At 46.9% G+C, this 23,302-nt stretch overlaps 2 protein-coding genes across 3 annotated transcripts in view; one reads left to right on the top strand and one right to left on the bottom strand.

Annotated features, from left to right (window-relative positions):
• Nucleotides 1-7,919, top strand: part of Sla (Src like adaptor) — a 30,508-nt gene extending 22,589 nt beyond the window's left edge. For both annotated transcript variants that reach the window (XM_085678909.2, XM_048457058.3), the window contains 4 exons: nt 984-1,087; nt 3,860-3,991; nt 6,057-6,204; nt 7,480-7,919. In XM_085678909.2, coding sequence (XP_085535035.1) covers nt 984-1,087; nt 3,860-3,991; nt 6,057-6,204; nt 7,480-7,693 — 598 coding nt within the window. In that variant the 3' untranslated portion in view covers nt 7,694-7,919. The remainder of the gene's footprint in view (nt 1-983; nt 1,088-3,859; nt 3,992-6,056; nt 6,205-7,479) is intronic.
• Tg (thyroglobulin) overlaps nt 1-23,302 on the bottom strand; it is a 176,477-nt gene that overhangs the window by 61,207 nt on the left and 91,968 nt on the right. Inside the window, exons 40-42 of the mRNA XM_087898830.1 lie at nt 22,560-22,653; nt 21,518-21,677; nt 16,356-16,558 (exon numbers count right to left, since the gene is read on the bottom strand). Coding sequence (XP_087754956.1) covers nt 16,356-16,558; nt 21,518-21,677; nt 22,560-22,653 — 457 coding nt within the window. The remainder of the gene's footprint in view (nt 1-16,355; nt 16,559-21,517; nt 21,678-22,559; nt 22,654-23,302) is intronic.

The raw sequence follows: 23,302 nt of genomic DNA, 5'->3' as shown, positions 1-23,302 counted from the left end.
GAAGGAAAGCGATCATGGTGCTGAGCACACAGGTAAATGGAACCACTTCTGTACCTGTGATATCCTGGACCCCAGTTCTCAGGGGTGCCCAGCCTGTGTGTGGCTTGGGGAATAATGCAGGCAGCAAGACTGAAATGTCACTGCTCTTCACAGACTGAGTTAGACCTGGAGATGAACAGGCAAGTGTCCTTTCTCCCAAACACAGCGCCTGTTAAAGTGGGAAATATGCTGACCACCCACTAACAACACATTTCCCTCCCAGCAGAAAACTGCCAGAGCCCAGTATGAAAAGTAAGAAGCCACTGAATTTGAACAGAGATTGCTCTGGTACAGAGTGTTCTTTGATGAGCCTGTATGTCATTGTCCTTTGGGAGCAGCCCTCCATCTCTATTGGGCCACCGTTAGTGTAGCGGTTATACATTCTCACCCTTAAGTGAAAGCAGCCAGAGACATTCAAACATGCAAAGGCATTTATGCAGCAGGAGAGAGGGCCACTTGCTCAGTAGCAGGACCACACTGCACGGCTCTCCATGGTCACCCTGTCGCTCCCGAACCTACACCAAGTATGATGCCCTAGACACCAAAAGGGAACACAATAGCCCCCTGCTGGGAGTGTTGCTTTGGCAGGGAGTAGAGGTTGCACAGAGGTATCTGGCACAGGATAGCACCACATGGTGTACAAACCTGATATAACAAGGTCAGGAGCCTGCTGTAGTCAGTACCAAGAAACCCAAGAAATATCAAACCTAATATATATTCCTAGTCATTCCTTACCTAACATGGCACAAAGAGCTACTCAGAGCACTTCATTTGCAGGATTGCAGAGTGAGTGAGCAAATGAATGAATGACACATTGATTTCCCTCATCTGTGGAATTTGGGCAGCTTTCTGGGAACTAGCCTCCAACTTTGTGTTTACTGTTTTGTCGGCCAGTCTTAATTTCTTTTTTTGTGGTCACTTAAGACTGTCCTCTTCACTCCTAGCTGGCTGTTTGAAGGCCTGGGCAGGGACAAAGCTGAGGAGCTACTCCAATTGCCAGACACGAAGATCGGTTCCTTCATGATCCGAGAGAGTGAAACAAAGAAAGGTAAGCTTTTTTTTTTTTTCTTTACAGGTGCCCACACAGGGCATCATCTCTCGATTGCCTTGCTATGAATCTGTTCTCCCCTCGCCTACATCCACGTAAGCAGAGCCAGTCCTATGGGCAGGATCCTGGTGTCATACCCACCACGAGAGCAGGGGAATAAGGATAGGGCAGGCCACAGTTCTATCAACTGAGAACACGTGAATGGCAGATCTAGGCAGCATGTCAACACACAGACTAGGGGTATCCATCCGGGCCTGGCCTGTGCTCCCTAGCTCGGTTCCTGTTTACTTTTCTGAACTCTGTGCTCATCTGTGAAGTCGTGCTGAGAGTCAAGTGGAGTATTCATGGTGTTCTCGCTGTACGCAGGCCCTCAGCAGCAGTCACCTCTGCGCTGGGATGAAATGGGGGCATCTCTGAGAATTAGGGCAAGCAGGTGCGAGCTTGTAAGCGCACAGAGATCGTTATCACTCTGATTTCCTGTGACAGTGAAAAGAGAAACAACAAAGTCCTTGCCACTGCTCCAAGCAGGGGCCTAGCAGGACAGTGTCAGCACTGAGTTGCTTAGGGGGCTGCCTCCTCTCTTTCAGTCTGGATCCCGAACCCAGGGCAGGGTGTTAGTCTGGGAAAGTTCTCATCACCTTGCCTGTATGCTTTCCGGGGTTCAAGTCACGGGACCCAAACACTTCACAGTACTCACTCATGCCCAGCATACTCCTGTATTTCTAGCCCTGCGTACCCACTGAAAAGAGCTACTGCGTAGACAAAAATTATGAGATGTATATGAGTAAGAATGGTTCACAAAGCGAAAGCTATAGCTACTATAAGGTCTCGTGTAGAGTTTAGGAATATCTTATACACACGCACACACACTCACATGCATGCACGCACGCACACACACACACACACAGACACACGCACACATGTATGCATGTGCACACATAAACACACACACACGCACACACGCTCTCTCTCACACACACACACCTTATGGCCCAATCTAAGGATTACTGAACTGGATGTTTCTCTTTCTTATTTTTCCTTTATTTTCAATCTAAAGCAATCTAAAATAAGTTTTAGTTTCTTCTGGTTTTAAATTATAATGTAATTGCACAATTTCCCCTTCCCTTTCTTCCCTCTAAACTTTCACATGTACCAAGCTCCCCCCCACACACACTTAATCCCTTTCCATGGTCTCTTATCTGTAATAGTTATTGCATATATACATGTATGTGTATACATACCTATTCCTAAATACCTAAGTAAACCCTGCTCAGTCTATATACTGTTGCTCGCATGCATGTTCTCAGGGCTGACGATTTGGTACTGGCTAACCAATTACTGTGACTCTCCCTGGGGGGGGGACTATTTCTCCTGCTCACAGTAATCCTTAGTTGCCTGTTGCTCTTTGTCTAGGGTTGTGACCTTTTTAAATAGATGAGACATAAAGTCTGTTTTTCATTCACAAGAGAGAAAACATGGTACCTGTGAGGTTATTCCAGGACCTATTAAGGACCAGGGGCAACTTGATGCTGGGGAATGTCACTGAGCTCTGGGGAAGCTGTAATAGGTAACCACAGATGTCCCAGAGCAGTTCTCCCCAAAGCCTGTGTATCTAAGAGACAGAATCCTATGTAGGTGACAGGGGTACCCAGAGCATTTAAAGTCTCCAAGGTTGACATGTCCAAGAAGGTGGAAGACCCGGGACATCACAACTCACCCCGAGACACTCTAACCCCAGTCCTCAGGCAGAGGGTGGAGTCAGGTAGCAGCCCCTCCCACTGGGTAAGCACAGTTCTGACGATTTCCTGCTTGCCAGTGCAAACCTGGTTGCCACACTTCTAGTTCCTATCCACATGGCCAGAAGTCACACAGTGGGTGATTGTAAAACCAGGACTCAAATGGAACTGGATACATGTGCCCCTCACAGTGTTCAGGGGGCTGAGGCTGAGGCCTGCATCCACGGATGCCATCTCCAGGGAGGTGACTCTGGACACAACACTCAGGGTCTAGAGCCTCCTTGTCACCCTCTATACAATATTCAGTAACAATCTTCCTAGGCCTTTACTGGCAGCACAGACTCAGTGAGAGCAGTGCTTTGACCTCTCACTGCCCCCAGAGTGAGCCATTTCAGGAGAGCCAAAGGATGGAGCAAAGGGAGGGAGGGGTTCCAACATGAGGTAAGCCCAAGGGTCTTACTTTCCGCTTGGGGACACCAAGGCTACAAGAGGCAATGGTACCTCCCTGGTATTCTTTTCCTGATGATGCTGAAGGAGAAATCACATCCTTCACAGATTTCTCAATGACCCAGAACACATGCCAACTGACACTTATTTCAAGTTTCTAAGAAAGGCTGGCTTAAATTAAGGAGCAGGGAGCATGAAGGGTGAAGAACTATGGGATCCCTTTCCTATAGCATGGTGGTATTGGGGATACAGGGACTCAAGGGAACAATAGCTAAAACATCTCAGCCTGCATTTAGAAAGGGCTCAAGGACCACCAAGACTTTATCTGCCCTAATCAAATGCAGGAGGTGACAGAATTTACCTCAAAAAGGGCAAGAGGAAAAGGCACTATCCATTCCCTCAGGTCTGGTCAAGTCATGTGGAGAAGCTCTAGAGTGAACCAGTCTAAAAGATGGGGTGAGGCCGCCCACGGACTAAACACAGAGAGCTCCAAGGGGCATCTTTTCACCTGGGGTAGGGGATTGGGAAGCCTGTCATCCTTACATGAAATGCTATGACCACCTCCTGACCCCTTCTGTCCTCTTTGCAGGTTTCTACTCACTATCGGTAAGACACAGGCAGGTGAAGCATTACCGCATCTTCCGCCTGCCCAACAACTGGTACTACATCTCACCAAGGCTCACCTTCCAGTGCCTGGAGGACCTGGTGACTCATTATTCTGGTAAGGGACAGCCAGGGGCAGCGGGGTGAGCCCGTTTGCTGGTGCATGACAGTGCCTGGTAGATGGTGCAGGTCACCGAGAAAAGCCAGTGATTTCCTTCTACCCATGTTGTCATCTTCGTAGGCTCAGTTCGTTGCCTCAGGTCACATAAGACCATCTGTGCATGCTGCCAGGATGGCAGAATGTCCTCCCTGCATAAACACCAGGATGCCCCATATTCACGGTCACAGCCCTGTACTGTAGACACTCAGCCTCTATTTAAAGGGCTTGTCTTCTTAGGACGGTGATTCTCAACCGTCCTAATGCTGCGACCCTTTAACATGGTCCCTCATAACATTACTTCATTGCTACTTCATAACTGTAATTTTGCTATTGTTATGCATCTTAATGTAAATATCTGATATGCAAGCTATCTGATATCCGAACCCCCGAATGGTTTGCGACCCCACAGGTTGAGAACTGAGACCTGGAGGTGACCCAGAAGCACTGCTCTGACATACTAGGCCTTTCCCCTTTGTTGCTTGCCAAAACTTTTTCAGCATTCAAGGCCAACTTCTCCCCACTTCTCTAGGAACCTGTAGCAGTAGAACAAGCAGCTATTTCTCCATCTGCAGAGCATACCACAATCCTTTTCTCCCTAGCACTCAAACAGTTAATTATAGTCTTGTCTGTGTTCAGCATCAAGCTTCCAGATGAGAAATGTGTCTTCCAGGCTAACCAACATGGGAAGAAACCCCAAAATGCTGGAGCATGGCTTGAGGGCACAAAGTGCAATCAGTGAGAGACAGGAGTTAGACCGAAAGGCCTCCAACACCAACCTTATTGTTAGAGTTACGCCCTGTGGAGCAGGAGGGATTGATTAGGTTTCCAAAGACGGGATCTGGCCCCATGTTCTATATGCCATGTCTGCTGGCTGGTAGTTGTGCACCTGGGACTGGGTGACTCTTCCTGTCTCACCTTCTTACTGCGCAAAGAGGATGCTAATTGTTCCTACCTGGTCACGGGCACGGTGAGGATTACCGGGATGTGCAAAGCGTTGGCTGACCAGAGAGCTCACACCTGGCCGTGAGCAGCCACAGAATAGCAACTGCTTTCCTTTGGCCTCTTTCTCCTCTGCTCCTCTGCCCAGCCAGAGGGAGGGAAAACTGGCTTTGTAGTTGCTTTGTTAACATCTCCTTCTCCATAGTTTGAGATGCTTGGCCATGCACTGGCACCCTCACTAGTATCTGTTAGGGTTTAGGGTCTTTAGCTGAAGAAGCAAAGGCCATTGCACGGAGAAAGGAGCCCAAAGGTGATACCTCTGATGTACAAGAAACAGCAAGTATTGAGCTAAGGCTGCGAGGAGAGGCAGACGTGTACTCAAACTAGGTTGTGAGGGGTATCAGATAAGGCCTCAACCTCTCCCTCACTGATGGTGGTGGGAACAGCCTCCTGCGGATAGCTAAACATAATGACCTATGTGCTGTGTTTAAGTAGTCTGACGGGTGCAAAACAATTACAAGTATCGCTTCTGTGATGGCCTCGAAGCTAAGCAGCTAGCCAAAACTGAAAGAGGAAGGGAGTTCTGGGCTTCAACTCCCTAAGCCTAAAGGTTGTTTGTGGTATTTGATGCTTCATAACAATCACCCGAGGACTGTGCTGACCAGAAATTTTGCATAGACAACAGCAAATCAGCCACCCACCAGAGCTCTCACGACTGGGAGAGGGCACACTACTGGGCTAGGCATCACCCACCTCCTCCTGAACTTTGGGTCTACAGCAAGGCTGGTGCAGAACTAGTGCCTTCCTGGAAGCCACTCCTGACCATTCTGTGGGCCAATGAGCTACAGCCAGGGGCTCACCTCTGCCAACACGGTGGCGGGGGCTGTTGGGAACCCAAATGTTTCCTGTATCTCTTCTCAGATCTCACTGGCAAAGTGGGGTCAAGAACAGAGTTGCTGGGACCAGGATGAATTATACATAACAGTCAACAGACGGGCTTATACAGCTCTGGGTCTCTGTTTTGTTCTCCACACTGTCTATGACATTGCTGCATCCCTGATTGTGGTGTCCTTCCATCCAACAGAGGTGGCTGATGGTCTATGCTGTGTGCTCACCACACCCTGTCTGGCACAGAACACACCTGCATCAACAGCTCGCTCATCACCGTGCACCACCTCTGGTTCACCTGTCACCTTGCGCCAGAAGACCTTTGACTGGAAGAGGGCATCCAGGTGTGTGTGTGTCTCTGTATACATATATATGCATGCACATGAATGTGTGCCCTCCATGAACACATAGGAGCACCAGATGGGGGGTGTAGTGATATTTTGTTTGTGCTCTAACAAATAAAACCTGCCTGAAGATCAGAGGGTAGAGTTAGCAACTAGTTAACCATAGAGGCCAGGCAGTGTTGGCACACACCTTTGATCCAAGCACTTGGGAGGTGGAGACAGGAAGTGATATGGCTGGGCAGAGAGAGGAATATAAGGCAGGGGGAGACAGGACCTCAGCTCTTTTTCGGTTTGAGGATTTCAAAGAGGTAAGAACTCTAGTGGCCGGCTGCGCTGCTTCTCTGATCTTTCAACATTTACCCCCTTATATCTGACTCCTGGTTTTTAGTATTAAGACCAATTAGGATTCATGCTACAGACGGGGTGACCCCAGCATAAGAAAATCACAAGCAAGCACCTGACCTTGCTGACACCCCCATGGGCACCATGAACAAGGGCAGACTCTGAATTCTGAAAAACCAGAGTGCCACATAGAATATGGTATTCACAGTTTTCTGGAGCTTCAAACATCCCCCCAAGTCCATTTTCAATGCAAATACTACATTTTTAACAGAAACATACCACCCTGCTCTTTCTAACGATTAGAATCCAAGACAGTAAAACACAAGTTAATCTGGCATACATTTAAAAGTTAAAATCTAATTACAAAGCTTTAACATTCCACCTAAATCTTAAGGTAACTCATTCTCTTTGAGTAAGAAAGGAAGCAAAGCACCTTGACTAGTTGGTTCCCTCTATTCCACTGACAGCTATTGAGTGTTTAGGTGTGTTGTGGGTTGTTATCGTTGGGTAGCTCATTAATTGAGCATGGACCCAGGTATCTCATCAGTCAATTTAAAGCAAATGGGGGATCAGAATTGTCTAAGACATGAATGAAACGATTATTTTTTGTAAATATCATAAAGAATATGAAATGATTGATTAAGGTTTACTGTGGGAAGTTTAAGCACACGAGGAAACAATAGTTTTAAGATCATACAGCATACAAACACAAGAAACAGAATTCAGACCAGTTAGAAAAAGAATAACCTTCTTCTCTTTGTTCTTCTCCTTCCTCTTCCTCCTCATCCCCTTCTTCCTCCTTCTCCTTTTCCTCCCCCTCTTCTTCCTCTTCTCTTTCTCCACTTCCCTTTTCCTCGCACTCTGTCCCCATCACCCACACTGTCTAATATCTCTCTTCTTTTACTTCCTCTGTCTGAATCTTTCAACACTCAGATTGCAGGGCAATCCAGAGGGGGCAGAGAACCCACTCAGCGTGGACGAATCCCTTTTCAGCTATGGTCTCCGGGAAAGCATCGCATCCTATCTGTCCCTGACAGGGGATGACACCAGCTCCTTTGACCGGAAGAAGAAGAGTGTATCTCTAACTTACGGTGCCAGCAAACGTAAGAGTTCCTTCTTCGCAGCACCCCAGTACTTTGAAGATTAATACCCTAGCTGGTACACAAAAGACAAAGGTTTTGACTGCCACCTGGGGTCTTGTGGAAACCAGAGTTCTCTACTCCTTGGTCATCTTGTGTCTTCGAGGAACCAATGGAAGTCACGCAGAGACTGCCTTTACACAGAGACCAGAGGAACTCTTCCCTGGTGTCGGATCAGTTCTGTGGAGCCAGATCATGTTTGAATCACGATATAACAAGGCAGTGCTTCAAAGAGCCATGTGTGTATGTGTGTGTGTGTAAGACAGAACACTCTTGAAAGAGAGTGTGTGGAGACTGTCTCCAACTCACAGTCCAAATGGCCTCTGAGACCCTGCGGATAGCACCCATTTCAGAAAGTGCATGAGGAAGATGGCTTCTTAGGTCTGCAGAATGACCTCTATCTGGAGCAGAGTGACCTTTAAAGGACCAGTGAGACCTTTGGCCTATGTCTCCTCTCTTCCTAAGGGACCTGCGACACTAAACACTATCCAGAAGGACTTACAGCTCCGATCCAAGTGGGACCTTCTGCATTCAGGTGCACCAAAGCCACATGGGTAGGAGTCATGGGAGAGTGTAGGTCAGTGAAGGGGCAGTTGGAAAAGACAGGCGGAAGCTCGACTGCACCAACTTCTGAGACAGACAAAATTGCCTCTTTATCAAAGGTCTTCTCCAGCTACTGGGGTCCTGTGTTGTTCCAGAACCTGCATTCCTCATGCCTATCGGCAGAGGCCACTGTGCTGAGGTTAAATGGGAATAAAGGAGGCATGTACAGCATCCCTTAATGTTGGGCTTCCAGCAAGGGGCAGAGAGATGGGCAGAACAGCAGAATGCAACAGTGGGTGGGAAACAGGAGGAAGCCTCACAGTTATAATGCATTGGGGATAAGTAAGGGTTACCCAAGGGGCTCTTTTCCCCATGGATCTGGTGGGAATGCAAAGACTGTTGGACCAAGTAGATTAGTAAGATTAGGTTTTTTTTTTTTTTTTTTGGAGACTGATGGGCTTTAATGAATTAATTTATCCTGTATATTTTAATCTAAGAAGTGCTGGCATCTGCATGAATAAGAATGCCCATTTCTGGAAAAGGGGGGCTGGAGAAGCTAAATGCTGCCATATAGGATTGAGAGGCAAGAGAAAACTCACAGGGCACTCAGGAAAGAGAAGCCTCCATCCAGTCTCATGCCTACTTCTTTCCTGGCTGGGAGGCAGGCTAGCTGTGGCTCATTCCTCCCTGTTTATCAAAGGTATTCTCGGTAAGAGGGATGCAGCGGGGATTTGTTACCCATCCTGTGCACATGCCTGGACTCACCCTGCACAGGGCAAAAGCATATGCATTGACATGACTTCATCTATTGTCCTGTCCAGCATTTTATACCAGGAGGCTTGTGTGGTCTCCTAGGCCTCTCCCAAAAGTTGTTTCAAAGAGATTGGCCAGTGTGTGAGAAAAAAATGTCACACAAGGTCAATGACTTCTGCATGAGGCCACAATCTCTGGCTCCTGATACATCAGCTCACTATGTTCTATGCTGTTTTCTATTGTTGTCAATATGATTGGAACTTTGGGAGTACTTCTAAGTGGGAAGCATTACACTTTGCTCAATCATGTATTTATTCCTGATTAAAGTAAAACACACTTATTTAACCTTGGATGAAGGACCTGTGGGTTGGGAAGTGCAAATATGTCTTTTTGGAGTTTACAGACTTTGGTTTTCAAAGAAGAGAGCAACCGAAGGACATAAAGGTCAACAAGAGATACTGTTATGCCTGGGGGTCCCCATCTCACTTCATGTGAGTAGACAAAGGAGAGCTCAAGAAGGAGAGATTTTTGAGGTCATGACATCAACTACCATCACTTGAGCTACTCAGTCTTCTGAGAATTTCCTTCCACAAACATTATCTGGACACCTGTTCAATTTAACCGCCAAGGCTTGTGGCTGTGGAGGTCCCTAACGTCACATAGCAGGATTCCCCTAACAAAGGAGACACTTTCTGAGGGAGGGGCGGTGGTGCTATGCCAAAAATGCATTTCCATTCAGCCATGACTCTTCATATGGATGCTGAGGCAGGAGCAACAGATAGCTGCGCAAAGATTTAGGAAGCACAGTCCAGGCAACAGGTCAGCAGGGCAGGTCCTGCAGGCTTGAAAGAGTCTGCAGTTCAAAAGCTCCAAGAGACCAAAGGGATGCATGGGTGAGCCTGAGGGGCAGGGGTAGTAAAAGCATCATCCCATCCAGGGGGAAGAGTCTCTAGGCCCTGAAAGGGTAGTGCTTAACCTAGGGGTGGGAGGAAGGCAGATTTGGGAAGGATGGAAACAGAAGAGTGATAACTACTCACTAGGTGCTTTGAAAGATTAACTGGATGCTGGGTGGACAGTGGCTATTGTAAATTCCAGCATCATATTACCTACAAAATACATAGTTCTAAGAGCATACAGTCATGAAATAGAGAGGGCATCCAAGACTCCAAGTCCCAGGCAGACCCACATTCTACCTGGAAAGGAGGCTGTGGAAGTAGATTCCCGCCTGGAAGGGATTCTGTGGAGGAACCTACGAGTGCATTTGTGAGACATTTTCTATCACAGGGCTCAGGTGATCCTTATGCATGTGTGGAAGGTTTTTTTCTTTTGTGAAGAGAAATGAGTACAAAGAAAATTTGGGCTCCATGTTGAAGCAAAATAAGATGTAAGGTGAGAATCAATTACGTAACAGCACTTACAGGAAAAGCAGTCCAGGGAGAAGGCGGAGAGGGCTTACAACCTGAAAAGGATACCATTTTTACAATATATTAATCAACCATTAAAGGTACATTGGAGGCCACCTTGACAGAGGATGAGAAAAAATTCCATGAATGATGACTGGGGGGTTGGGGTTGGGGGAAGGTGGGGGAGCAGGAGGAGGGGAGGCAGTGGGAGCTGGGATTCGTATGCGAAATGAGAAAAGACTGATTTTTTTTTTTAAAGAATTCTTGAGTAAAGAGGAAATCTTCATAAAAGGAAATGCTCAGGGAGAAAAATGCCATTTTCTGGTTTTCAAAGTTTTTGAGGAGCAGCTGATAGAATAGCAAGAGGAGATTTTGTTGCTTCAAGTCCAGTCTCAGGAAACAAAGACTGAGGAGCAATGAGCTCAGCTTCTGAATGGGGAGTTCAGAGAAGGTGACACAATCCACAGGAACAGGAAAGCAAAGGGCAGGTGTCAGCAATTTACATTTTAAAATAGCCACGAGGCAGATTTTCCAGAGAAATTTAACATGTAACATGTAATGAAGGGCATGACTATTCAAAGCCAACATGATCAAGAAAGATGGGACATAAACAGGAGTCCAGGGAAGCTCAAGGGTGAGGAGAGGTCGGCTGAGGACTGTCATCCCAAGCTGTGGAGTGACAGGGTCCCCACTTACTCCCCCATCCTTCCACTGCTTAGATCCAGCCCTACCAGTGTGACTTAGGACATTGGGATGGCAGAGAAGCCTCCATAAGAAACTTGTGTCTTGAGTGTAATACAGATGCTGTCTTAGGGTTTCAATTTCTGTGAAGAGACACCATGACTACAGCATCTCTTATAAAGGAAAGCATTTAATTGTGTCTAGCTTACAGTTCAGAGGTTTAGTCCATTATCAGCATGGCAGGAAGCATGGTGGTATGCAGGCAGACACAGTGCTGGAGAGAAGCTGAGAGTTCTACATCTGGACTGGTAGGCAATAGGAAGAGACAGTGAGCCACTGGGCCTTGGCTTGAGCTTCTGAAATTTCAAAGCCCACCCCTAGTGACACATTTTCTCCAATAAGGCCATATCTCCTAATATCTTCAAATAATGCCACTCCTTGTGAGCTTACGGGGGACATTTTAATTCAGATTACTACAGACACCCAGCTTCTTGAGCTGCTTTGGCGCGGGGTCCCTGTGTCACTCCATCTGAGACTTTGCACCAACAGTTCAGAAATAAGCCAGACACTCATTATCCGCAGACTGTGGGGTAACGTCAACAAAAATTCAATATACCCAGCAGGCAACCATAATCATGTAGATTTACCCCTAAAAATCAACAGATATAATTATATGAAGTTATACTCAAATTCCCAGGAGAATTATTAGAATAAAACAAACATCAGTAAAGTTGTTCTGCAGTCTGAACAGAAATATCTGTTCTCAAGACTAGTCAGGACAACTTAGAACGAGACCAGCTAGAAGAGAACACTCCCACTGAATAATAAGCATCAGCCACTGGCAACAGTCTGGGAGACCATGTCACCATACTCTTCCTATGTCCTAAGTATTGGTTGTATCATACGAGCCAGAGGCGATGTTAAGTGCCAAGAACCTGGTAAGATAATTAAACCCCTGAAAGAATTGATATTCTTAACCATGATGGAATTGGAACCACATTTGTTGGGAAAAGGGCAGTGTAAAATGAGACAGGAGACTGGAAAGATGGCCTAGTGGTTGTTCTTCCAAAGGACCTGGAATCAATTGCAAGCACTTGCACAATGATTCGCAGTTTCCTGAAACTCCAGCTCTAGGGGACAGAACACCATCTCTTGGCCTGTGCAGGCACTAGGCACACTTGTGCTCAGAGATATACATTGGTAAAATACCCATACACATAAAATAATAATTAAAAAATTAGACAGAATTCCTCAAAGTTGCTAACTAGGAATCTTGTTGCTAATAGAAACTTCCTTCAACACTGGGAGATGGGGAAGGTTTGGGAAGGCTTGGGAAAGCTTGGGGCCTCAGGGAAAGACATTTCCCAGTGACCTAACACACACAGTCCACTGAGCAGAGACAGAAAGGTCAACAGCAGTGTGTGATCTTTTGACATTGGCCCGTGATGTCAAGTACAAAAGTGTTGGGTCACCTCCATAGGTGTTTCGAGGCACATGTGGCCTACAGGCTTTGAGATTTGACACACCAGGCCACTTTTTAGGACCTGTGATGGCCATGGTCACATGGGAATAGAGCAGGGAAAGGTGCAGATTCAGTGGGCTTCAGGAGGCTGGAGCTGGCCAGGAGAGAAACAGTCCTGGGTAAACGTTGGAGGCCAATGGGGCAGGTTTTCCTACTCTCTAGCATAGAGTCTCTTCTCTCTCCCTGGAAACCTGGCCTAGAATCCAGCTCTGTGGGACCTATAGCTATATCAAGGGTTCTTCTCCAGCCTGGCCCCAGGCAAGTAAGCTATCCTGGAAATTTTTTTGGGTGGAGGAGGCTTCCCTTGGACTGGGAAGGAGTAATAAGGGGCTTAAATTTTTTGAGTTGGCAGGACCTTTGAAGCCTTATGACCAACAGCTTCTCAAAATATTGGGCAATAGAATTAAACACACTGATTCTACAGGTTTTAAAAAAAGGTGAAGGGTTTTGTCCTAAGATCATAATTCAGACCTACCAGGCTCTAGTTTTACCACTTTCTAGTACATCTTTAAATGCTGAGAAGGTCCCAAGTTGCTAGAGGAGCCGTCTCATAATGTGGGAAAACAGAAAATTTGGTTTTAGGTCTTGATCCTTCATGAAGTTCCCTCTTTGGTATGTGCTTTTCGCTAAAGTCACTGAAATTCTTTAAGTCTCAAATTTCTTATCTCTGGCTAGAAAATAAAACAAGCACCCCATGCCAGGCAGTGGAAGGAATCTGAGATAAGATAGTGATTTTTTTTTGCCAAGTACAGTACACTAAATATAGATTATTAATTATCACCACAACAGCTTCTCTTGATGGATGTTTAAACAGCCTCAGGCCCGATATTTGCAAAGAGCCGTTAGATCTTAGTCAAGAATAAACTGGCAACGCCCGCTCCTTCCCCAAACATCTGTTGGTAAAGAACACTTTAAGAGCTGCTAATACATCGGAGCAGTTCTGTTTGCTCAGTCCCAAATAAGCTCACACGATCCCAAAGACTTCTGGGAGTGGTTGTAAAAGCTGCTTCCAAATGCAGAAACCAGACGGAGGGGTTATTTTTAAATGCACTGCCATTTGTTTCTGAAATTCCCCAGACACTTTAAACTCCACAAAGAAAAGTCTGCCTTCTGGACCCAGGGAAGGCATTTGAGTATCTCCCAGGTCCTGATAAGGCCCTGTCAACACAGGGCACTGGAGGAACCCCTCCAAGATCAACCTAGAGCACAAAAGACCTGAGTTTAATTAACAAGAATTAGGAGGCATTCGTGCTCCACACTCTCTACTGGGTGGATCCACTTCAAAGGGGCAGAGGGAAGAAAAGTTGAACCAATGGCAAGAAGCGTAAAAAAAAGTATGGCTGGAAGGACCAGGCTCACAGGAATCCCTGGGTTCCTGAGAACACCAGATTACCTGTTCATTCACTTGCATATTGGATTCATTACATAGCACCTACTCACTGCAAGGTGTGCTGAGCCAGACACTGGAGCCTTAGGGGCACAAGGCATACCAATCACTCCTCCCCAGAGACTAGGCATGTAGCAGAGGCTGACCTGGTGTTGGAAGCAGCAAGACTCATGGAAATCAGGATACTTGCTGTACAGTAGATGTTTGGGCAGCCCATGCTGTAGAAAGAGCTTGGTTCTGAGCCCAAAAGTCTGGAAGTTCTTTTGAAATGATTAGTGGGTAGGGAACGAGGGAAAGGGGTGTTCTTTATGAATCAAACTATCTGCGCAGGTATAGAAAATATCCAAGGGATGGAAAATCCCCTGCTGCTCAAAGAGGGAGACCAAGAGGCAAGTGGCTCTTCTGTCAGGAACAATGACAATACTGTCTAGCGTCAGATATGACCAAGCAGTGCCATTTTCCTCCCTCATAATCAAAGGTGTGGATATCAGAAGGGTCAGGTAAAGCTGGAGTATGTTTACCTGAACTAGAATGATTGGCAGAGGCAGGTTCTATGCAGGATTAGGCTCAAAATTTTAGTTTAAATGGTTCTCAATCTTTCCTTGTTTCTGTGTGTGTGTGTATGTGAGTGTGTGCGCACGTGTGTGTGTGTGTGTGTGTGTGTGTGTGTGTGCATGTGTGTGTAGAGGAGAATCTTGGTGTCATTCCCTAAGCACTGTTCATTAGTCGTTGGTGTTTATATTGTAGTTGTTTGAGATAGGGTACTACACTGGTCTGGTAAATAATACAGTTTCTGTGTTATTAGTTCAGGGCTGAGCAGAAGGGAACTAACTAGCGACCTTCTCACTACACCAGTCAATCTCAGGCTTGGAGCTGGGTCCTCCTCCCTGGTGCTGGGATTATAGGCATGCACTACCACACCCAACTTTTTACAGGATTCAGATTATCAAGGATTTTTTTTTAAAAAAAAACACAGGTTCTGAAGTTAAGTGTCTGAGTCATCACCCCAGCACCTCCATCTTTCCATAGATTGGGTTACTGGCACTCTATTCACTATTCCTCTGCCTGAAAGATCCACTTCTTAAATTCTCTCTTCTTTCAGTTCTAAGGGCTTCTTTCCAAGATGGGATCTCAAACCGTTTCCTGTCTGCTTTAAAAGCCTTGGTTATATTCCTTTCTCCCAGAAGCATTTCTCACTGGAGCCTAAAGGAAAATAATGCATATCTATTGACAAGTGAATGAATGGATACAAAAACTGGTCTATGCCTACTTATATCTAAAGTCAAAGGCTTTTAGGAAATGTACCATGTTCATGCTACATGGAACGCACAAATCATGAACACCCCGTGTTTCCACTGATATGAAGTTCTAGAATAGACAAAGTCAGAATGAAGCAGAGAGAGCCTTCCCGGAGCTTTGGGGATAAGAAGGTTCAGGACTCACATTTAGAAGGTACAGACTATCTACACTAGATGATAAAAACAGTTCTAGCATCAGATGACCACACAACACTGGGAATGTCTTTAGTGCCACCGATTAGACTCTTAAAAATGACTAGGATCATAAGAGGAGACAAAGAAGAAAGTGAATAAATGCACAAGCAAAACCCCTGGGTAGTATCCAGGTACATCGGAAGTTATGCATCAGTCAGGCAAGGCTGTGCACACTGTCCCCACACAGCCACTCTCACCAGGGTTCTGCCTCTGGTTACTGCTAGCACAGCCTTTAACTTTTCACTCAACATTCCCTCTGCAGGGCCATGTCCATTCGTACTATTACCTTCCCCTGTCCTTTTCAGGGGTTTCTTTTTTAATTTCCCATGATCCCTTAAAACATCTGCCTTAAGTGTGGGTGGCCCTTGCCCTGGAACTGGGATGTGTCTAATTTACCATGGCACTCCATCATCTAACACAGTGCTGCTGAGAGTCAAATACTCAACACAAGCAGTGGCTAGGCAGTGGCAGAACAGCTCCTGATGTAGCCAATTAGGTCACTCATTTCTTCCTTCTTGTCATCATCAGCATCACTGACCCATCAACAACAGCAGTAGCCAGCAGCATCAGCACCACCACCGCCATCCACTCAGCAGGCATCACAGTCCACTAGATAAAATCCTGAGTAGTGAGTTTTCCTCACCATAATGGCTTTTAACCTTAACAAGGTCCCAGGGAATAGAAACACCCGGCCATGGAGACTTTTCCACATGAGTAAAAAGCAGAAAGGAAGCCTTTTAGCCTCTGGACCACACCTACCTGCTGTGACAGCCAGAACAGGATCCACAACAGTGTGAGGGATAAGAGAATACCAACAATGGCAGTCAGCTAGTCTCTAAAGTAAGGAAGATAGCTGAGACAGTACTAAAAGCAGGCCATACCACTCACCATAAGCAGAGCCCTCCTGAAGAGCTGGAGCCTGGGAAGCCTGGTGATGAGAAGGTGGATGCTGGCCACATCCGCCCCACCACGGTCCGACGCCAGTGTCACACGCCGAGGGTCTCCACCAAATGCTCCAATGTGGTTCTGCACCCAGGTCAGAGCTGCCACCTGGTCCAGCAGCCCCCAGTTGCCGGCTACTTCGTCAGAGCCTACAAAAAGAGGAAAGTCATTAGCGTATGTGTCCTAACAACTTTAGAGTTTACAGAAAAAGTGCTATGTCAGACACAAGACTCTCGGAGGGGACTTGTCCACCTAGGCCAGTACTATAAGCTACACACACAGGTGAGGATGCTGAAAAGAACCTGGGCTTTTGAATCAAGCATAATCTGGCTTGTCTTTGAGCTTTGGACTGCATTAGCCAAGAGACTCGAAACACCTCTGCTCTTTGAGCCACAGCCTTCTGTCTGTCAGTGGACAGGGAAATGTGAAGGACGGGTTCAGAACAGGGGCCACGCATGTTCAGTTCCAGCCCAGGCAAAGAGATGACTCCCACCCAAGGGCTCAGACCCTACCGCAGGTATACCTGTCAAACAGTGGCTAGATCAGGCCAGGCAAGGGATCCCAGCCTTTCTTACAGCCTAATCTTTGACTTTAGAAGTGTGCCACTTAACCACATCTCTTTCTTAAATCACAGAATTAATAACTATTTGTTGAAGATGTAGCACCATTTTTAATTATTTGCATGCATACCCACAAAGTAACAAAAATGAACACATCTCTTTAGATCGTCTGAGATGCTGCACTGTTCCTTGCCTGCCATGCTAGAGCCTCCCTGTTGGTCTGCCCTACATGCTGACCCTCCAGTAACATCATGGCAAGTGGGCTTTACTCTGCTGTCAACTGAAGCTCACACACATCTTGTCTTTTCTGACTCTGCTCTTAGTGACTGTGATGCTTCATACTGATCACTTGGCGTGTTCTAGAATCACCTCCTCCAGGAGTCTCTGGGCATGCCCATGAGCAAGTGTCTAGGCTGACTCCACTGAGGTGGGAGGACCACCACTGAATGTAGGAGGCACCAGTCTACCGACAGAAATCCGGAAATGAATGAAAAGGAGAAATGAGGGTGTCTGTGTCCTGAGGATGGGTGCAGTGTACTCAGCTACCTCAAGCTCTTGCAGGTGTGAGGAACCATACTTTCAAAACATGGGCCAAAGGAAACTCTTGCTTCCTTAAGGTGCTTTTTGTTAGATACTTTGTCAACAAGAAAAGTAAAGCACACAGACACCATGACTCCCGTCACCATCTGCATACAGCTATATCCACAGGCCACACCTCTCTTAAGCTCCACGCACAGTCCTTCCTGAGACATCACAGCTATAACTATGAATAAGGGGCTTCCATATAGAACAAGAATGTGTCAGGAAGACCCCATATTCCCAAAAGTTCAAAGGTAGGAAATTCTTGCATGCTGATCGCCTGACCCAATATTTGCAAAGCTGAAGAGAGCACCAGCCCGGAGCACATGAATAACACGCACTACTCTTCCAGCTGTGCAGTTTTCCAGCTCTCCTCAATGGCTTCCCATGTCCTGGGCCTGGTGAAGCTGTTGGCAAACCCTGTCCTCACTGTGGCCTTTTCTGGATGGCTCCTGCGTCCCATTTGTCAAGATCAATGTGTCTGTTTCCTCCCAGCCTCTGCGAGTCCAGAAGCACAGGGTGCTGAGTGAGTAAGGACGGAGCCTGTGCGTGAGCCTGGGGAGAGATAACCGCAGTCTACATTGCCAGGAACAGTGCGGGAGGGGCGTTCCTGGAGCTCCTGCCCATGTGTCAGCTTCCCACCGTGTGATGACGTCAAGTTCTGAGGTCTGTAACTCCTGGGTAGTAACAAGTGGGGTTGTCTAATAAGACTTTCATCAAACGGGGGGGGGGGGGGGAGCCCTGGAAACTGGTTACACTGAGAGAGGCTGATGCAAGAGGAGACTTTCTGAACATCATGTTGCTATTGTTTGTGTCTTCTTTCCCTGATCTGGCCCCAGCCTTCTAGACAGGACCATCCAGTATACATCCACTTGGCCTTTTATTACATGAATGGCTCCCATCTGTTCATTTAGTTTATCCAGCAACTCTAGAGGATCCCAGCAGTACCTAGTCTTGTCCATGGACTCCAGCGGGAGGTGGCAGGGCATGAGCCTAGATGAAATCCTGGCTCCTATGCCTGCTCTGAGCAGGACCCTGGGAAGTCTACTTAGTGTTCATGTATTTTGGTTCTCTCCATGTGTACAGTGGGTGTTTGTAATATGCTTTATTTAATTCTGCTGATGACTAAATCTATGTAAATACAACAGATCTGTTCCCCCAAAGTAGGCATCACAGCTGTGCTTTTATTTTGAAATATAATCGAACACGTTGAGGTCCAAGGAGTGTCCCACTGATGTCTTTAGCAGGGCAAGTTTCATTTTTATAGTAGTAATGGCTGCTATTTTATTGGTTAGAGAAGATGTAAGATCTTCTAAGAGGTCTAGAGTATCCAGTGACTGTAGTCATGTCACTGTGTGGTTACTGGTGGCAGATGGTCTTCCATCAGGTTCCTGGTTCAGGGTATATACACAGAGGGAGAAGGAGAACCTTCTCCATTTTTACACTCTGCCAAGGGCCTATGGACCCATTGTCTACCCTCCCTTCCTCACCTCTGTACCCAGCACCATAGGGCCCTGGCTGGGTCCTTTACCAGAAAATAATGCTGAAGAGTTAAGGAAGAAAAAGCAGGTTTTCCCTATTTCTACCTATATCTACCTCCAATCCCCCTCCCCACTCTGGGCAGATCTGTAGGGAGGAAAGTATGAGAGACCCAGAAGCTCTGGAATGAGGGAGGTACCCTGGGACCCGGGGTCAAGTGAACAGCACAAAAGGGACTGCCTTCCCTGGTTAAATGACAGTAGAAGAGAAACTCTGGCAGACAAGGCAACCAGAGTAACTTCCAGACCTCCCAGAAGTCTCTGTGGTCCAGTGTTTCTCGTTGCTGCTGTCTGAGCAGCAGAGAGCTGAGTTCAAGCTAAGTCTTCCACTGCCTGTGAATGATGAGCAAGTCCTTCAGTCTCTCTGAGCCTTGACCTCTCTTCTAGAAAATGGCAGAGTATGCTGGCCTCAGTGCTGCCTGAGAACTGTGTGAGGAAATTCAAGCAGGACGGCTGGCGAAGAGAGGCCCTCTGAAGTGTAACTCTCTCCAGCTGCTGACAATTTTTTATTTTTAATTTTTTTTTAACAAAATCATCAGGTAGTGTTGATGTAAGTCAGTAAGGAGGAGTGGGTGTTCTGGAAGCTTCTTTCACTCTCCTTCAGATACTTACACCGGAGGTCAAAATGAATTTCCCTCTCCAGAAGGGTATAAATTCTCAACAGGATTTCACCCCCTGAAATCCGAATTCCCCACGCCCACCAGGACAGAGGACTTAGCGAAAGTCACTCTGCTGTCTAAGGAGACTTAAGCCAGAGTTAGTTGTGTCTGGAAAGGGCTCTCTGGGGCCATTCAGTCAGCTAAGCCCCAAATGTCCCTTAAAGCTCCAGAGAAACAGCTTTGCATTTGAATAGAGGACAGAAAACCCAACAGAAAAATTTTCCTCTTCTAAAAAGAAAGTTCCTGAGAGAATAATTCCCTCGCCCTGCTGAGAAACTTGCACTCCTCCACACCCTATACTGCCTTCCCTCCTCACTCCACCCAGCATCTGTCAGGGTATGGAGACTGGAGGAGACCCATTCAGGCCCATGGCTCTCAGCTGAACCTGCTGAGCCAAAGGAAAGTTACAGCAGCCAATCATTAGCATCTCCTCAGCCTTAAGGCGCATCATCTCCTTAACCTACACTGACTGCTGCCGACTTCACAGGCCACGCTGTGGCTTATTCCACGTGGTCCCCCTAGTCCACCCCACCCTTCTTCACTCTTTCTGTCCCTCCAGACTTCCATCTGTCTGTCCATTCTTAGCACATCCCAGGACTCAGAGGAGATCCTTGGAAATCAGTGATGAGGCTCAGCCCCTATACTCCTGGGCTAAAACCTCTTAACCTTTCCAGTATTCCTGAAAGGGGAGCAAAACCATTCCTGTTTTAGAGAGGAGGGATCTAACATACTGGGAGAAAGGGAGAGTTGGTCTAAGGTCAAACAATTGATGAGAGCCAGGTCTGGCCTTGGCTCTTCAGATCCCAAGGTCCTCCCCTCTCCACTAGTGACCAACCTGCCCATATCACAGAGGTATATAAAGGTACATAGAAGGCGTTTGTGCTGGACCAGGACTCTATTCTGCCCACATGGTTGGTAGTGGGTGGAGCACACATAGATTCACAGAGAGACTAGAAATAAAGGTGAGGGAGGCACCCGATTTACACAGCCTTTGGACCAAGTCCAGTGGTCTCTGTGTGGGAGAAGAGTTTTGATCCTCAGAGATAGTCAAGGAAAGAGTACTCATAGTCTGCTGAGGGAGTTCTGTTTCCTAAACAGTTATCTAACCTCCTTGGTTCCGAATCTTCCTTCTAAACATACACATGCATGCACATATGTTTGAATGCACACACTCAGAATGCATTCCATCATATCATACAATAAAGCATGAGATGTACTGGGACAATCTCAGACATACAGAAAATTTTCAACATATGGCAGCTATTATTATTCCTCTCAAAGAATTGGGGAGTGGTCGGCACCCCTGGAAGATCTCAAAAATATGTCTAGCTTGGCCACAAGAGGGGGAATGCAAAGAGGTTCTGAAGTTAGAGAAGATTGGGATGAACTTGTGCAGGGAACAGCTGAGAGGAGAGCAGTCCAATTGCTCCAGTCTAGATCTAAAAGGCCCCTGAATGCCTGTGTTCAAAGGCTTGACTTGGAATGGCTCTACTGAGAAATGGCTCTACTGATAGAACCTTTTCACTTTCTCAAAGGACATTGAAGCTCTCTAGCCGTATATCTCTCATTATTTGCTGCCTGGCCATGAGGAGTAGAGCTGTGCTTGGACATCCCAATTGCCACGCTGGACTATTTTTGCATAGGGCAGTCAACCATGGACTCAAGCCTCCAAAACAGTGAGCCCAAATGAATACTTTCTCTTCTAAGCAAATTGTCTCAGGAAGCGAGACAATGGATGAATGATTGACCTGTCCATCACACCAGCAACGCACCTGAACTCAGGAAGCCAAAGACCCCCACTCTGTAATTGGCAGTGACGACGATGAAGTTGCCAACTGCAGCCAGGACGGAGCCATCAAGAGTCAGCTGTCCTCCACTGCCTTCCATCTCCATGGTATTGTGGAAGAACACCAGAACTGATGCATTGGAGACCTGAAAGGGTTGGGGAGAGGGAGGAGGTGGAAGTTGAGCTTGTGCAAGGGGCAACTGTCATTTGTGAAACCAGACTCTGAGCCCTCTTGCCAGCTCTGCCTTGGCACACACTTAACAGTATGCAATGGGCTGAATTTTATCCTCCAAATTCATACACTGACACCCTAGTTCAGAAAGTGACCATACATGGAGACCTGATTATGGTCCAATACGTGAGCTCTGATCCCATAAGAACAGTGTCCTTTTGGGGAGAAAGAATTTGTACACAGGCACACACAAAGGAAAGGCCATGAAAGACCCCGGTAGAAGGTGTCAAGTGCAAGCAAGAAGATGCGCAATAGGGAAACTAGCCTTTTGATCTCGGACTTCAAACTTCCAGATTGTGAGGAGAGAAAGAATGTGTAGCTCAAGATGCCTACCCGTGGAAGTCTGTGATGTCAGCTCTAATGGGTTATTTCACCCCCATCTCATAGGTAGGAAAATGGAGGTTCACAGAGGTAAGGATGCTGTGCTAATGTTTCAAGGCAAATAGGAGTAGAAGCAAAGCTCAGTACAGACTTGGGGCTCCTCTTTCTCCCCGTACCCTTTTTCCTTTCATGGGCTAGGGTCCTTCAGCCTCTCAGCCCCAAGACTGCAGTAGCTTCTTAAGCAGATACAGGAAGAATTGTGTTCAAACCTAACACTTCATCTTTGTGAATCTCACATAAGACTTGCCCGGAAAGCTCCGAGGCCCCTTGTTCACTTTTGACTATCATGAAGAGAACTCAGTGCCTCTAAGGATGATGCCGTAGAAGCACAGGTTCCTTAGAGCCCAGTGAAGGTGGGCAACAGGATTGTTAAAAGGAATTATTCACCAGATAACACAAGAACTTCGAGACTCACCAGGTCCTCAGGGACAAACACATTGAGATACAAGCAGTCTTCACTGATTTGGGGAGGCGCTGGAGTCTGGGCACCTGGCTGCCAGCAGCTGGCCCTGAAGAAATAAGGCATGGGATTTTCAGAGAGCTATCAAAGGGACCTGCCCTCTCTCCCTCTCCTGCATACCCACCTCTTGTGGTCAAAGCCAAGGGCCTGATTTTGCTGTTGCTCTGGAGCAGTGAGGAAGCTCCAGGCCATAGGAATGGCCAGAGAGTGGAAGGAGTAGCAGCCTGTCTCTGACCTCTCTGGCCATTGGACTGGAAAAACTTGTCACCCAGTGGTAAGTGTGCTAACTAGAGACCAAGGCCAGAGGAGGAGACTGGGAGCTGGCAGGGCCTTGGCTTTCCTTGCTGTGTTTCACAGACCCTGCTCTAAGAAGAGGTGGTGTCAGACCTACCTTCTGCATCAGGGAAGAGGATGGGGTGTCAGTTTGAGTGTCCTCTTGCATAGGGGTTCATCTAGGACCCCAACCAATGGCCACACAAGGAACATCTACCCAAGTCCATTTGGATTTATCCTCCAGGTGTTAGTTACCAATCCTGGGTTACAACGACTGAACTCTGTAGACACTGTCTACCTAAGATAGGGGTAGCCACCTACCTCTTCTGTTCCTTGAGACAGCCTAGTAGAAAGGCCCCTATTAGTGCCTCTGGGTTTGGGCTTTCCTATGGTGGAGACAACTCAGCTCTACTCCGTTGCACTTT

Source organism: Myodes glareolus, chromosome 19 (assembly GCF_982192425.1).
Source record: "Myodes glareolus chromosome 19, mMyoGla1.1, whole genome shotgun sequence".
Lineage (NCBI taxonomy): Eukaryota > Metazoa > Chordata > Mammalia > Rodentia > Cricetidae > Myodes > Myodes glareolus.
Note: the sequence above shows the minus strand (reverse complement) of the source record. Positions and strands in the feature narration are given on the sequence as shown.